The 17,885-nt window shown below is 29.5% G+C and overlaps 1 protein-coding gene across 1 annotated transcript in view; it reads right to left on the bottom strand.

Moving 5' to 3' along the window:
• LOC123291109 (complexin) overlaps positions 1-17,885 on the bottom strand; it is a 736,149-nt gene that overhangs the window by 468,270 nt on the left and 249,994 nt on the right. The window contains exon 3 of the mRNA XM_044871566.1: positions 13,576-13,668. Within this exon, the coding sequence (XP_044727501.1) occupies positions 13,576-13,630 (55 nt within the window). The 5' untranslated portion in view covers positions 13,631-13,668. The remainder of the gene's footprint in view (positions 1-13,575; positions 13,669-17,885) is intronic.

The raw sequence follows: 17,885 nt of genomic DNA, 5'->3' as shown, positions 1-17,885 counted from the left end.
TTACATGTAGGTATGTAACTTGAAGAGAGAAGAATGAGTAGATACTTTCTGACTATCTGTTCATAAACTTTTCTTTATATGCGACTTAAAAAAACTTGTGTAGGAGAAATCGTTATTGAAGGTCACGTGGGTATATTTGTTGTATAGTGTCCCGCTAATTACAAAATCAAGCTGCCATTAATGATTTTGAATCAATACTATATATACTAACTAGCTGTTAGTTATCCGCCCGCTTTGCGTGGCGTAAAATATACCCGCTTTGCTGGGCAACATCCCCACTTGCACCCCTCCCTCCACATTTCCTCGCGTTGGATAACATTTTTGTAATGTACACGTCATGCTCTTTTATTTGATACCCCACTTAGGTATATTTGTAAATATTCGATATTTCCTTCCCACTTTCTCGCTACACCTTTCTACCCTCCGAAGGTTAAAAAAATTTCTAAATGTAATTTAAAACATTCTGACCAAGTTTTGAACTATTAAAAGCCATAATTTAAAAATATGAATTTTTTATTCATGAACACCCCCGCAACCCCCCTTGTGGGTGGAATTTCGTAAAATCCGTTCTTAGCTGACCTCTACTTGGCAAAAGGAATATTCCTGCCAAATTTCACGTCTCTAGGTCTTATAGTTCCAGAGATATCGTGATGAGTGACTATCTATCTATATAGATCTATAGAAAGTCTCCTATATATTTATAGATAGAAAGTCTCCTATATATTTATAGATAATAATAATAATAACAATAATAATAATAAATTTATTTGTTTAAAGATTTTACAACCTTTCACAAAGAATTCCTAGACATTAAACAACAACAAAAAAAAAACACAAAAATATATGTAAGAAAAACAAGAAAAAATCAAACTCAAAAGAACAGAAAAAATAAAAAAAAAATTCTAGAAATAATCAAAATGATTGGAAAAAAAATTAGCAATAAAAGTATACAATCATATTAATTCATAATGGAAAAAAATATAAATTCTAAACCTAGAATGACAAATTTCTTCATTCATTCAAAAGAAAAGACCTTATCATGAGAATTGTTTGTAGAAAATAAAAAACTTTTTTTATATGTGAAATAGTTTCACCGTATAACAAACCTTCCAAGTCCCAAATCGTAGAATTGAGTTTCTTTAAAAAACCGCCACGCTCAAAGTTGTAAACAGGACAAACAAACAACAGACGATGTAAGGTTTCATGAACATTTAAAGTGCAAAGAGTGCATGTGGCAGCCAAATCTATCACATACACTGATTTTACTGAAAACAACACGCAAAATTTGTTTGTTCGAGGTACGGAGTTGTGCAAATACTCGAATAAAAGACAGAGGACAGTTAAAAGTTAAGTAGTTCTGATATCCATCTGTGGCTATAAGATCCCTAAATAACGGGTTATATGTTGACAAGGCCACCCTTTCAATGTCTTGTTTCGCGTGGTATATTTGAAATTTCTCAAGAGTGGTTCTTATTCTTGATTGCGAAATGAAATCGCTATTGAGAATGTCTACTGAGTCAATTAATTCGAGTAGGTTCTTAAATTGACAGACCCAATTTAACTTAATCGGGACAGTTTCGGAAGTATTGGTTAAGTTTAGAAGCCTTTTGTAGCATAAATTTGGATATCGCTCGTCGTTAATGCGCAAAATTTTTTTCAACCCAAAAAGAGATGATTTGATTGCTTTAAGAGACAAAGGTGATATGCTTGTTTCAAGACGTACTACATGGTTTGGTGTATTCCTTGGCAGCTGAAGAAGTTGCTTAAAAACCCCCACTTGGACGGATTCAATTAAGGATAGATACCGAAGACTCCATACTGGGGCACAATAGAGTAGAGTATTTAATACGCATGATTGGTAAAGTTGCATTCGAGAGTCCCAAGAAATACACTTGGAATTAGCCAAAGTAGTCGAGACACCTGCTTTTCAGGGAACAGGGAAGAACTTGTGAACGGTATTCCCAAGAAATTGAACTTCGAAGGAGAGTTTTTCAAATTTAAGCACTTCACTCTTTGGATTTCTGCCTCCGTTTTTAAATATCATGATTTTTGATTTTTGTGATTACCAAGCTGTTATTTTTAGCATAGAAGGAAAGCAATGAAATTTTCTTGGCCAGATCCGAATAACTATCACCTAGAATTACGAGATCATCAGTGTACAGAAGCATTAAAATATCGTTGAGACCATCGACATTCAGTCCACATACTCCATTGCAACGAAAAAAGTCTTCGATGTCATTAATGAATGCCGAGAAAAGCCACGGGCTCAACGATTCACCTTGCAGTACGCCTTCTTTTACGGGAAACTCCTTACTGAAGTCACCATCTACTTTGATATGGAAATGTGCATTTTCATACCGATTCTTTAATATTCTTAGTATAGTATAGTTACTTACATAGTATACTATATATACTATGTAATACATACCTACTAAAATGTGGAATCAAACTATTAAACTTACCTGCTCCGAAGCTTAACCGTCTGAAGCCCCAATCCTTGGGGCTCACAAGAGAGTAAGGAGGGCAAAGAAAAACCAAGGATGGATTAAGAATAATCAAGGGAACTGAGCAGAGATTAGGGCTGGTAACAGATTATTAATGTATACTTTGTAAGTTACCATCTACTTACAACGGATAGATAGACAAAAATTTTACTTAAAACGAATTTCAATAAAAAATTTTAGATATCTGGCGCAGATTTTAGGTTCTAATGTCAGCAGTTTTAATATAAATATTTATTCTGATGCATTATCAATATTATTTAAAGATGTATTTTGAGCATATTTCGCAGATACCTTTCGCAGAATAGATGATTGTTAAATTTAATGACTAGCTTATAGAAGACATATTCTAAGAAAATTATTTTGTTTTAAAATTGACTCCGTTTTAACTATCATATACAATAAAATAGAAGGTTTACCTTTTGCATTCTCTGATGACTAACTAATTTATTAAAACGAAAAATAACCAGCATTTTTAATATGAAAAAGTTTCTTCAAAAGAAAAGAAACCAATAAATTTATAAATTCACTTGAAGTTTCAGAATATGAATTAGGTATATATAATATAGTGAAAAATACTTTTATGTAAGTTTAATTTTGTGATTTTTGAAGTATTGAAGTATACAGGTATATGCGTACATTTTTTGGACAAAGACAACTTATAAACATTTGGACAGATTAATGTATACTTTTGTTTACCCCGACTATACAATGGCGAGGGTTATGTGTTTGACCGGTATATATGTGTTCATCTGTTCTCACCTGGCTTCTAAACTACTTATAATAATTTGACAAATGATAATATCGTTAAAAGCGTCTATCGTTAAAAGCATATCGTTAAATGATGGTATCGTTAAATGATGGTATCGTTAAAAGTGTCTTGGTCGTTCGCTGGTTATTTGCTTTGTGGCGTCACATCAAATTCAATATGGCTATGGCTATCTAGATGACATAATGTTATGATTGAAAAACAAATTGGCATTAATATATTAATATTAATATTTCGCTTCATAATAGTCTCTTTCAAAAGTTTATCACATCTCATGAATTAGTTGGCAACACTATTTTTTAGTTGAAATTTACAATTAAAATGTTGATGAAATAAACATCTTAGGTAGCTACATATTATAGCCTAATGAATCTTCTCCATAGAAGAGTCCGTATGACTGAGCTTGTAATAACATGAAATAGTCAGGTTTTATGATTCAAGATCCATGACTTTAGTACAATACTACTTTATTTTCTAAAAAATATTCGCTAAAAATAGCATAACTCACTACAAATTCTTTGTACACACAGTATAGCACTAGATACTTCACATTCACATTTGATAATAAGAATAAAAGGAATATTTTCATATATAAACCAAGGCGAGTGAGATATTTTACATGATAAAAGGAATGTGATATTCCTTCGACATATAATACAACACGCATTACCAGCGTTACGTTACCAACACAACATAAAACCATTAAGAACAAAAATAAGTTATAGATATGTGAATGAATGAATAAGTGAGTTATCTACCACCATAACACACAGAAAGATAGACCAACCAACCAACCGACCGACCGACCGACACGACACGACAGACCGCATTATTATTATCTGGAATTGATGGAATTTTATTAATGCGTACGTTAAACGAACAAGAAGAGGCAGTAGAATGGGATTGTAGTGATGGTTTCATTCCTCATCTTCTTCTGTGAAATGTGTAGACAATATAAAATATTTGACGACGTTTTAACGTGAACTATATATGATAAACGAAGAAACTCGTCGAAAAATCAACCATACGATTACTAATCAAAATTTGCTAAAACTCTATTATGTAAAAGTTATTAGTTTTATGTGATTCGTACAAGCATATCATTTAAAAAAAATTGAGTTATGAAAGATATCAGAAGTAAAACAAAACAGAGATAATTTAAAGTACCTACAATGCAATTTTTATGTTATGTCATAGTAAATTTCCTAAATCAGAAGTCATCTTTTTTAAACTAATAATACAATTATTTCATACAGTAAAAACTAAACGTAGCTTTAAAATTAAATTCTGTAAAGAATCGGACAAGTATTTGTGTGTTTTTATTTGTGTTAAATAAAAAAAGTAAGCGCTACATTTATAATGTACCAAGGTACGAAAGGAATATAGTTCTTACCGGGTGTCTTACGCCATCTCTCGATCCTTTTTATCTGCCATAAACATTTAACCCCACGAAAATACGAATAATAATTTTTTTATATCGGTCCATCTTTTGGAAGTTAGGATGGTATATACGTGGAAATAGGTGATCTAGATGCCTAGGTTTCTAGCGAGTAGATAGAATGAAGTGTTTTCTTAATAGATCTACTTATTCGAGATAATTCCTAGTTGAAAAATATGCAATCAGGCAATATTATAGGGCTACAAAACAATACCTAAAATCAATAGGCAAAGGCTTTTTGCACGTATAACTAAACTTTATTGAAGAAACATACAATACATTTAAAAGTATGACATTTTGTTTTCTTTTGGTGAAAGTTTTAGATAAGAAATGGTAGAGGTACACTTGGAACCGCAAAACACTGCCAACAAATTACATTTTGAAATTTTTTAACCAACTTTTACACAATTTAGGGATTTAGATAAAATGGCTTACCAAAAAATGGATCTATATCATAGTTGTTCAATAAAATTCATTTTTATGTGCACAAAATTGTTTGAACATAAACCTACGTTTAGCCATGTTGGACGCATGTAAACCCATAAAGAATATTACCTTTCTTCTTAATTTCGTAGAATTATTATCCAAATGTGGTGGAATAAGGGGAAGTAAAAGATTTAAATTGCCTCATAAGATTGTAATCTGGTCTTGAAGTAAAAATTCTACAATTCTTACCACAGTCATTTTGTAGAATTGATAAAGGTTTTGGTAATTAAGAAAAATGCGATTTATCCTTGGCTTGGGATCGAATTTATGGAACTCGTTCCAACAATTTTCGCCTTACGACGTTTCATAAATCAAAGGAAACATATTACGAACAACGGACATTGGACGAAATTATTTTTGGTAATATATTGGCGAGCGACTCTTCTGATGGACATGAAAGCGTACATTAGTGTTATCAAGATATGTGCTAGTAATTTAAGAAAAATATTTCTCTTTACATTCATTCATATTCGCAAATTTATATTCATGAATATGACAGTTTTTATTATGATATTTTCATTTGCATATTTTATTAATGAAAATTGAATGTTAATGTAGTTTAAATTAAATGGGATCTACAACGAGAATATATTCTCTCAACATTTTCAAATATTTTATTTTAATATGGAATATACAAAACTATGTCATTGAAAATTCTTAAAAAGAGAACACGATATTTAAAAAGACAGTTTTACACATATGTGTTTTCATTTAGTTAACGATTTCCTCTTATGTTTTTAACTATGCAAAATTCCGTCAACAAAATTTTTTCTTATTACTTTAAAAAAAAAAAAAAAAAATGAATATATGCAAATTGAGTCTGGTGCGACCCTCAAGGTCCACACGAAAATCTTCCCAGTATAATAGAAAGTTACAAAAAGGACTTGTTAACATTCATAGATCATGTTTCGAACATGTTTTGCAGCTTATGCTGGAACGATCATTATTACCAGAGAAAAATGATGAGTTTCATCTACTTTTCAGATTCTGTTTATCGAGTTTTTTTCCAGTTTTTTTATTACCATTAAAAAACTTCTCACAATATTTAAAAAGACAGTTTTATACAAGTGTGTTTTCAATTAGTTAACGATTTTTTCTTATGTTTTTAACTATGCAAAATTCCGTCAACAAAATTTGTTATTATTACTTTCAAAAAAAAAAAAAAAAAAATGAATATATGCAAATTGACACACGAAAATCTTCCCAGTATAATAGAAAGTTACAAAAAGGACTTGTTAACATTCATAGATCATGTTTCGAACATGTTTTGCAGCTTATGCTGGAACGATCATTATCACCAGAGAAAAATGATGAGTTTCATCTACTTTTCAGATTCTGTTTATCGAGTTTTTTTCCAGTTTTTTCATTACCATTAAAAAACTTCTCAACCAATTCTGCTGAAAAATTCTGCTTTTTCAGTTCTGATATACGCGATTACGTGTCGAATTAACCCAGTCACGTGTTAATGTCATAATTGGTTCGCGAGATAATTGAGGCGAAAGAATCCGAACGAACATACGCACATACGCACACATACACACACAGGCATCATATTGAAAAGGTTTGATTCGGATATTAAGGCCTTAAAACAGCGGAAATATGCAAAACTGGAGATTTTCAAAATCGGCCCCTTTACATTAACTTCCTCTGAGAAATTAATAAAAAGCATCAACTCGAGATCAAGATATTATGTGCTGTGCATAGACCTACGTAAGCAAAGGATGAGTTTTAATCTTGAATTTCGAAGGCAGGTCAAAGATCATCTTAGCTGAACAAAGATATTGACTGCAACTTATAAAAGCAGAAAGATAAAAACGCGATTTCAATTCTGCGAAACTAATTTTTCGTTACCCAAAATCTATTTTACAAGAATCATTTTTTTTAGTATTTTCAAAAAGTATTATTATATATTCAAAGAGTATATAATTTCAGTTAGATCTCAATAGATTAACTTAGATTTACACCACCTATATACAGAATTGGACAATTCATACTAATAGCCAGATGGAGTATAGAGGTGTATTGAAATATTTATCTAATAACAATAAAAAAATTTTAAGCAAAAAGTAAACCGACTTTAAAAGAAACCTTTTCCAAAACAAATTAATATTCACTAAAAAGTAAAAAAATAACGATAATATAATGTAGTTAAAATTATTGTTTTTTTGGTGTCGGTGTCAGCCAAGGAAACAACTCTGACAGTTTGCTTCATGAGCTTCGCTGGCACCGACTCCAAAAATAACGATAATTTAACTACATTATATTTGCGTTATTTTTTTCCTTTTTAGTGCATATTAATTTGTTTTGGATTAGTTTGCTTTTGAAGTCGGCTTTCTTTTTCTTAAAAGTTTTTTTATTTTGTGGTTTTAAGTGAATCTGAAGTACACTAACTAATTTGTCACTAAAAAAAGAATCACCGAAATCGGTGATTCGTCTATTCGTTTTCTTGTCGTGCATACTAAATGCAAATTTAACACTTTTATGGTTTTCTCATGGATGCCGTTGTCAGAATTGGACCATAATGAAATGGGACCACACGGAAAGCACCAGCTTTCAAATAGATAAATAATCATCAAAATTGGTTCGACCCAGTCGAAAGTTCTGAGGTAGCACACATAAAAAAAAATACATTCGAATTGATAACCTCCTCTTTTTTTCTTGAAGTCGGTTAAAAATAGCTTTATTTCCATAATGTGTATAAAAATCGATTCAATACCTCATATTACGGATATTTATAAAATAAAATATAATGTCACAAATATGTATTAAATACATTTAGAAAATATTCGATCATTCTTATAAAAAGTTAAAAGTCAAACATGAAAATTTCATACATTTTATTGGTCAATTTTGTAAATGTATAAAATTCAACGTCATATTATTTGATATTTTCTACAAAATAAATAGTACACGAATTGAATAAACATGATGGCAACTAAACTAAATATGTATGACCAATTCGCTCCGAGCGTGAATTTCGTTTCCATGACAACGATACACTACTTTAATTATAGAATTAATGGATGCATATATAATTGTGTGGATTGCATTGAAAACTTACATTTAAAATTTAATATTCTTGTTTCACAAATTTAAATAAATAATTACGATAATTAACATTTGAAAAATAATATTTGTACAATTTGATTTCTTATTTTCACAATTTTTAATGCATTAAGTTTAATTAATTAGTGTTTTTCAATCATTTTAATTTGACAGTTTCTATATCATTAACATGTAAATAATTGCAAATTAGTCATAACAGCCCACTTTATCTCCAAAATTTTTCAATTAAAGCGCTGGCATCGATTTTATTATCCCTACCATGACTACGCACACAACGAATAGCTAATAATGATAAAAATTCTTACTTGAATGCATTCAATCGATAATTCAATTTTTTTATTTATTTTTACAATTTTTTGAGTTGACTATCAAACTGATTAAAAAAAAATTTTCACTCAAAGAATGCTACATTATCACCCTATTAACATGGGCCTTATTTTCATTTTCGTTCACTTTTGTTCACTAATTAACTTTTAGTGCGAATTCCTAATTAATTTTAAAAGAAAATACGGCCATGTTACTTGCTGATAATGTAGCATTCTATAGAATTTTTAAAATCGGTTAAGTAGGGAACTCAAATATATTTTACACTTTTTATATATTTTCACACAAACTTTCATTTCCTGTTTCACCCCTTTTGGGGATAAATTTCGAAAAAATCCTTTCTAAAATTACACTTACAGTATAAAATCAATATACTCTCGAAATTTCAAATTTCCATCATTAGCGACTTCGGCTGGGCATCGATATATCAGTCGGGACATTACATTTTCCCCCTCCAGATTATTTCCACCATTTAAAATGTTTCTGATTTTAATTAATATTCAAAAAAATAATCAAAATCGGTGCTGTTATTGACGACTCCTGAGTAAAAATATTCATTGATCCGACTTATTTATATGTATCTAACATTTCAAAGTATGTGACAGTTTAAGACCATATTTACTGGATATAGTTTATGATAAATTACAAAGAATTTTGTTTAAATCAGACGAAATTTTAAAGCGAACTGATTTATATTAATATCAAAATCACTGAACCATAAATATTTATGCCACATAGGTATAGATATGGCTACTTTTTCTATACCATTTTATACGATAGTATCTCCTCAATGAATTAAATTCCACAGACTATTAACCAATAACATTTCTTGTTTTTTTAACAAATATTTTATATATACGACACAAATAAAAATAGTCGTTACAGAATTCAAAACATATATTAAATCGAAGTAAGTAAATGTTTTATGAGTGCTAAAGACGGTATTATGTGTAAGAAAATAGATAGTTTTCTTTAAGACCGATACGGTTTGATTATACATACAACTACTTTCTATTCAATAGCATCTACACATAGATATAACTATCTATAAAAGATTTCTTGTGTATTTGTTATCCTTGTTACAAAATACTGACTCCTTTTATACTCTATATGTATGAATGTATACTACACTTAAGATAATTGTATTTGCATTTCTGATTGGCTGTAATAGAAAATCGTCTATACTTGAGAGTGTACCCTTCTGGAAAATCAATTTAAAGTATTTGTTTTTTAGAGTGGTTGACAATTTTATTAGGTTTATTTCAAAATGTATTATTTTTACGGTATGATTTCGTTTTTATATCAAATTTCAAAGTTCATTATGGGTATTCAGGATCAATATTCTGTAATTAATTTGTGATGAACTCTTCAGTAAAAAAGTAACAATCATAAGTACATTATGCAATGAGTGTATAGTATTGATCAACAAAAACCAAGGCTATATTTGAGTATTTTGAAACACTTAATGTTATGATCTTTTTCTTAGTCATTATTCTTGAATTTGCTAGTTTTATTTGATATTGCAAATGTATTAGAGTAAGATAAAAAGTATAAATAAAAAGTAAGCAATAAAAAGTAGTTGGTTACAGAAACACTAAGACCATTGTGTTATGGTAACACCTAAGCACAAGTTTTACTGTATAAGATAAAGTTACACAAATAAGGCTTGTTTTGGGCTTGGTGTCCAATAAGTGTACAAGTTGTCAATTTCACACGGTGGTACTATCAGAATCACGAATGTTAAATCACTTTAGTGAGTAAGTTTTTTATCACTTAAATGGGTATAATGTACAACCGGAACGAGTTGTATTTTTTTTGCACAAATACGAGACTAGTTTTCTTTTCCAAAACGATTTTCCGTACAATCTGTACAAATAGCTAGAGACTTCCCGTCTCAAATTGGCGGATAGCAGCACTACGCAGATTATTAGTTATATTTCACAAGGAGTAGCAAATAGCTGCCTGCCACAAGTAATAGAAATAAGCTACTTGTCGCACGAAAGATAGTATACTCTAGATTAGCCTTAGCGTTCTTTTTAAGATTGGTTTAACAAACGATTGAGATAAGTCTAATATCCCTTCTTTTTTTTTATTTCATTTAAATAAAATGGCAAATGTTTATATCTGCTTTTGTGGTTTTTGAGTAAAAAATAAAATAATAGACTAAAAATATCCACCAAAATGCCACAAGAAACTTTCAGTTGAAACTCCAGTAGAACCTTCAGAATTTGTTTGATTGCTTACCATAAAATGTCAAATGGTAATGTTTTTTTTTTAAACAATCGTCATGACAAAGTGTGAGAATCATTTAACTGATTTCCTAATATTACATTTTTTGGGTATCCAAAGATGTACATCAATGGTCCCGAAGCTCTGCGAGTAATGGATAAAATATTTTTAGTTTTACGCATAATTTTTCTAAAAGGTTTAAAGAGTGATCCAAACGTTAAAGATTTATCAAACCTGATAAATCACTCCGCACATTTTAAATCTCAATAGTAAATAAAATTAAATATCGTTGTCATATTCTTCTTGGTACCTTAGCGTTCTTTTTTACAACATACCTTTTACAATTTCTAGTGGAAATCTTTTTTTCTTATATACGTATTAATATCGTTGTACGTCATTTATGTGAATTTGAATCGATGTTTTATATTTATTCTCGCACAAATACTTGATATATAATAAAATAATCAAATTTTTCATAAATCAAATATAGAAAATAATATTTAACGAAAGCATGAAGTGATTTTAAAATACGCTGATGATTACCTCCTATTCATAGCTAAAAATTTGATTAGGATAAAATAAATATTCATTTGCACTCTCGTTTATTTATTATTAAGATAAATTTAATTTTTCCAAGTTTTTTCATTATATTTATTTATGACATGTGCAGACTTCGAACCGATTAATATAATTTGAACTTTCATTTGAACTTTCATGCATAGGTAACGTTTTTATTAAAGTTCTTTCAAATATATATATATATATATATATATATATATAGCATAACCTTTCGATGAAAGTTGAAAGTTCAAATTATATTAAACGATTCAAGGTGTACACATTATAAATTAACATCATACTTTGAAAAATTAAACTTATTTAGTACCAAAGAGGTAAAGATCTGAAATAATTATTAAAAGTTAAGGGACTAAACAAAAATTGAAAATGTCCTTCTAGTCTAGCCTGTCTACATTTTTCGGCTAAAAAAAAGTATATAGCAAACCTGTACATGCAAAAAAATGGAATTTTCTAACAAAACTTAAAAATACATAGGCTTTGTTTAGAAAAAAATTGGCAGTCTGAGGCACTGCCGATAGAAGTGAAAACTTAGAACTTTAAGTATAAAAATTTGAATTTCATAATATTTGAATTGAAATTATCAACATCAATCTGGTTTTCACATCTATTGACACTCCGAGCAACAATTATATGAATGTTTATATGGTTTTTTATTATTTAAATATATTACGGGCAGTACAAGATTATGATAAAGTAAAAATACAATTCAATTGAAATAACAATTAATATACAATCATATGATTTATGAATAGTATTTGTATTTACATAAATTTCAATGTATTTGTTATATACGCAGCACTAATGTTACACAATACGTCAGCTTTATAGATACAGATAAAGTGCTATAAGCCTGTCGGCGCGCGCACAACATGTTGGTAACGCGAACCTGTAACATTTTCCCCTACCAAAAAGTGCCCAACGTCGCAAAAGAAGTTTTCACTTCAAAAAGTTTCGTACAAATAATGTGTAATCATTTATTTCATATTGATCTACCCCTCACTTTTAATGTTAGAAAATTGTTTTAAAATAATTTATTGAAAAAAGTAGTTGATATATTTTGTTTTATGGGTACTTAGGTATACACGTTTATTATTAATACCTTCAAAAACAATAATATGAAGTATGCTTTATAATTTTTGGAGTTAACACAATAAATAATAAAACAGTTGACTGAGTAAATTGTTGAAATACCATGTTTGAACAGTGTTGATTACTCTGTCACATTACACATACATACATGCCACACACATATAACTGCTCAACCCATATAATACATATGCTATACAATTTGCGTATAATTTTCGCTCTCACAGGTAAACAGTGATGTTTACGAAAAAATGTTTCGAACAAAACTTGTTAAGTTTTTTATAAGAAACCTTTTTTTCATTTAATCTTTCTTCCTTTCCCTAACGGTTAACAAGATGGGTCCTACGGACCCAAGACTCAATTGACTTATGTTGCTTAAATACGAACCCGACCTCACTTTTTGCGTCCTCAATGAGCTATAAAAATTTTAGCTTGATGTCCCTTTTCGTTTTTGAGTAATCGTGATGATAGACGGGCAGACAGACAGACGGCAGACGATAGACAGACAGACAACCGGAAATGGACTAATTAGGTGATTTTATGAACATCTATACCAAAATTTTGTTCATATCATCAATATTTTTAAGCGTTACAAACTTGGGAATAAATTTAGTATACCTTGATATATTTCATATACATGGTATAAAAATGCATTAAGCCAACTTTTATTAATTGAAAAAAACCCTTAAAGCCCTTCGTTTGATTTTTAAAGTTATTCGCAATGATTATACATCATAGTAGCGTATGAAGAAATAACTAAGCACAGATAGAAATGTTCATCCCCTGAAGCTGAAATTTTCCATATTGAGCTCCAAAGAAAGATACCCATTCTTTTTTTTTGAAAAAAGATATATAAATAAAAAAGTTCTGTGTCTATTGATTACCTCAAGACCTTCTCATTATTTTCAAGTAAACTTTAGATAATACTTATATTAATATAAATTTCCCTTTCAATGAAAATTAACTTTTCTTTACGACAGAAAAAGGACAATAGACAGACATTCTTAAATTAAAAACATAATCAATTAATGTTTTGTTGTGTTGTATTTTTGTTGAAATTAAATTAATAAAACATGAACATAATAATATTTACTTACCTTTCACAGCATTTAATTTATTTCCAACCATTTGTTTTGCTACGAACGCCGCCATCTTGTTGTTGACTTGTTCCTGTTACTGGTACAACGATCCTGTAAATAAATGACATACAATATAAATACTCTTGTATACCGTTTCAGTTTTTGTTTGTTTATTTTTTTGGACATATATATATACTATAAAAGCAAAGGTATATTATTACAGATAAATTGTAGTAGGAGTTTTTCATCAGACATTTCCTTCGTACATAATATGATATAGACGATTCTAAATAAATATAATTTTTCCTCGAAATTTTTTTTTTACGTTTTTATATAGTTATTGAGGTAATTTTATTACGAAAAAAATTCGGTTTAACTGGAAATTGATTATTATCATTTGTTTTGCCTTGGTCAATATAGCAGCTTGAGGAATGATATAAATAAGCTGCTTGTGCCATAATCAACAATGTTGCAAACTGAGGTAGAACTGAAATAAATAAGTTTTTATGCAATTGGTTGTATATACAGACGAAATAATTCGTTTAAATAATGCATGATAAGGTTGAATCAAAATATTTTGTATACAATTAAAAACATAACAAATAATAAATAAACATTAATCAATGTGTGTTTTCCATCAACATTACACAACCATTAAATTTTACATAAATTACTTTTCATTACATCGAAGTGTTTTGTTGTTTTATTAAAGTATGAATATTTTTTTTTTATACAAAACGCTTTGTACAAGAATGTTTGTTTTTGCTGGATCTGTATACATGAAAATATTTTTCAGTGTGTTGTAACTTTTAATAACATCACGGTGTGTTACGTTAAAAGTTTCTTTGAAGTTGGAAACATAAATCTCAATCCAATATATTTTCTTGTTTGTTTGCTTGTCTTTTGTTTGTTTGATTGCTACGTTTTCACGCAAAAACTACTGAATGGATTAAAATGAAACTTTACAATAATATAGTTTATACATCAGTATAATACATGAGCTATACTATATAAAGATTTCTGTAAAAATGTAGAACGAGATACAATTTACGGCCATTTGTTTTGATATACTTAATGAATTATGACTATTATACATTTTTTTTTAAATTAATAATGTAAACGTATTTTACCTGTGTTAAACAAATCGATCGCTATCCCTGTTTCGAGTGTTATGGAAGGGGGGAGTAAGTGAGAGCAAAGTGGTTGAAAGCTATAACGCGTGGTCTTTACTTTTAAATCCAACGAAGCGGGTGGATATCAAGCAAGTATAATATAAATATTAAAATGAGTTTTTTGTTTCTTTGTAACACTTTCACAGAAAATAAACTCAATGGATTTTAATGAAACTTTACAATAATATAACAATTGTATCATAATAACGCATGAGCTAAAATTTATAAAGATAAAAAAAATTAAAATATAATAAATTAATTTAAATTAAATTAAATATTTTGTTTAACATCTATGAACATAATTTTAAATCATACATTAAAGATTTCTGTAAGAATTTTCAAAAATTAAAAACTATACAAATCCCTATTTCGAGTGTTACGGAACGAAGATAAGTGAGAGCAAGGGAAGTGAAGGCTATAACGCGTTAGTCTTTAACGATCATTTCAGATTCTGTTTATTCAGTTTTTTCCTTTTTTTTTTTAACTATTAAAAAACGGCTCAACTAATTCTGCTGAAAGCTCTTTCAGTTCTTAAATACGCGATTACGCGTCGAATAAACTCAGTCAAGTTCAAATGTCATCCGAAACTGGTTCGCGAAATAATTGAAGCGAAAGAATTCGAACGAACATACGCACATACGTACACACACACACACACACACACAGACATCACATTGAAAAGGTTTGATTCGGATATTAAGACCTTGAAACCGCGGAAATATTTAAAACTGGGGATTTTCAAAATAGGCCCAATTACATTAACTTCCTCTGGGAAATTTAAAATCAATTTTAAGTCAAACTAAAGTCTTTTATATAACATAAGACTTGAAAAGAATGAAAAGTAAGCATTACCTTGAATGACATTCACCCTATATATGAAGAGGTAAAAGAGAGTCACTCACCACTCATCGATTATTTACACGCATAGTATTAAACATTGTTGTGATTTTTTTTCTTTTGCCTGTATTTACAAACCATTGAGTTGATTCAATGAAAAATGTACACAACACAAATTTATTTTTGTATTAGAAATTTAATCAATCGAAATTACTTTAATTTATTATTTTCTTTCGATATTAATCTTCATTTATTTTTCTTTTTAAATAACATTGGGGGTATTTTTAAGTAGCTGATAATTTATTAGGTAAACCAATTTATTCAATGTTTTCAACACATTGGAATTCAGATTTTGTATAAAATCACACAGAATGAAATTCAAGGGAAGAAGGAAAAATAGTAAGAACTATTGTCGTTTTTAGTAAAAAAGTTTTTAGTCAAAAACTAATAAGAATTAATTAATGGTAGGACGTCAACCAGAGTGAGCGATGGACCAGAGTGAAACCTATAGAATATCAATATTATCAAATTCGATATTAAGGGCAATAAATATGCCTTAATAGACTACAAGACCTTGCTGAAATTTTTCGAGTGAAATTACCCTCCAGGAACCAGGTTGAAAAAGATGCTCATATATGTAAGATTAAGTTGAAGCACCATGGTGTCAATTTTGCGCGGTACAGGTGAGAATATGAATGTCACACCCCTTGGGGTATCCCCGCACCAGTAAATATGTACGGCGTTGCTGGATACTAACTCTGTATAAGTATCCAAAGCAAATTAAATAAATGCCGTACAGATTTTAATCCGGTAACTTAAGTACCGGAAGTTAAAACAAATTTTTGATCTTCCGTCAATTTCCGAGGCTATACGGGATTTATTTTTGTAAGGTGTTTATGCAATTCGTTTCGAACACTTATACAGAGATACTATTCAGCGGGGTCGAGATATTCATATTCTCACCTGTACTCACCAGTACCTGGCAAAACTGACGTCATGGTGTTTAAACTTACTTTTACATATAGGAGTGTCTTTTTTCGACATGATTTCTGATGAGTCAGTTCACCTTAAAAAACTTTGGTATGGGCTTGTAGCCTATAAACATAGTTCACAAAAGTAACTTTTATGAACTATAGCATAATATTCAAAGAAATTGTTTGCAATTAACATCCTCCCGTCTTTTATCTAGTCCTCTTCAAAGATAATGATTAACAAAAGGATTTTAGGGATAGAATGGGAATGATTGTTGGGTTCAATTTGCTTGGATGTTATACGAGTCCTGAAAAGTAATTTTGCACATTTATAGGCCTATTTTCTACTTAAAAGGTACGTAATAAGTCTATGGTAGCTAACCTTATCCATAAGGCCAATTTAAATAAAGCTATTCCGTAACCATTCAATTCAGTTCAATTTTATTTATTCTTTCTTTAAACAGCACAAAGATATTACAGAAGACATCATGAATAGGCGATTAGGAAAATAAAAGGAGGAGGAGAGTATGCAGGTGTGGCTTAGTTAGGTACGTAATGGCGTGAATTTCAAGTTGTTGGAAAATTACCGTATTCCACTTGCACTATTTCTATAATTAAACGCTTTTGGCTATAAATTACCATACGGCATTTATTATTTAAAGATTTTATTCAGATAAAAACACTGTAGCACGTTGATGATTGTTGTCCCTTCAAATATATGCCCATCGTTTTTTGTTTTCACGTGGTAAGGAATAAATACCGAAAACAATACCATTCATTCATCAAGCTGGCAAAAGGTTGTTATCCTACCTTTTTTTTCGAAAGGTTCTCTTAATTATGTTTCAATTTTGTAGCCCCACATTTGCTTCTACGCCTTAAAACAAGTGCTTTTGTAAATCACGACAATCGCTCATAAGCGAGTATGTTGAAAAACTTTTCTTACTAAACTTTTGAAGTAACTTCTATGTAATCTATCTATAATAAAAGAATTACTTTACTTTATTTTACAATGAAAAGACTGATGAAACATACCAGTGCTCCTACAATTGTTATTTAACATACACAATTTTCGATTATGTGATCGTTTTTTTGTGAACACAAGTAAGGCATGGATTTAGAAAACTTAAGAAGTATTAAAATTAATCAATAGTAAAAGTATACACATAATGATAACAATACAAGAAAAAACTTTCTCATCAGCAAAGAGAAAATTTATCAAAGTTTACTTTCATTTTTATGCTTTCTATTTAGTTTTTTTTTTTTTTTTTTGTGCTTCCAATATAAAGTTGTGCTTTCTTCCCAACACGATTGTATTAAATTTTCAATAATATTTAAATAAACTAGACAA

Source organism: Chrysoperla carnea, chromosome 1 (assembly GCF_905475395.1).
Source record: "Chrysoperla carnea chromosome 1, inChrCarn1.1, whole genome shotgun sequence".
NCBI lineage: Eukaryota > Metazoa > Arthropoda > Insecta > Neuroptera > Chrysopidae > Chrysoperla > Chrysoperla carnea.
Note: the sequence above shows the minus strand (reverse complement) of the source record. Positions and strands in the feature narration are given on the sequence as shown.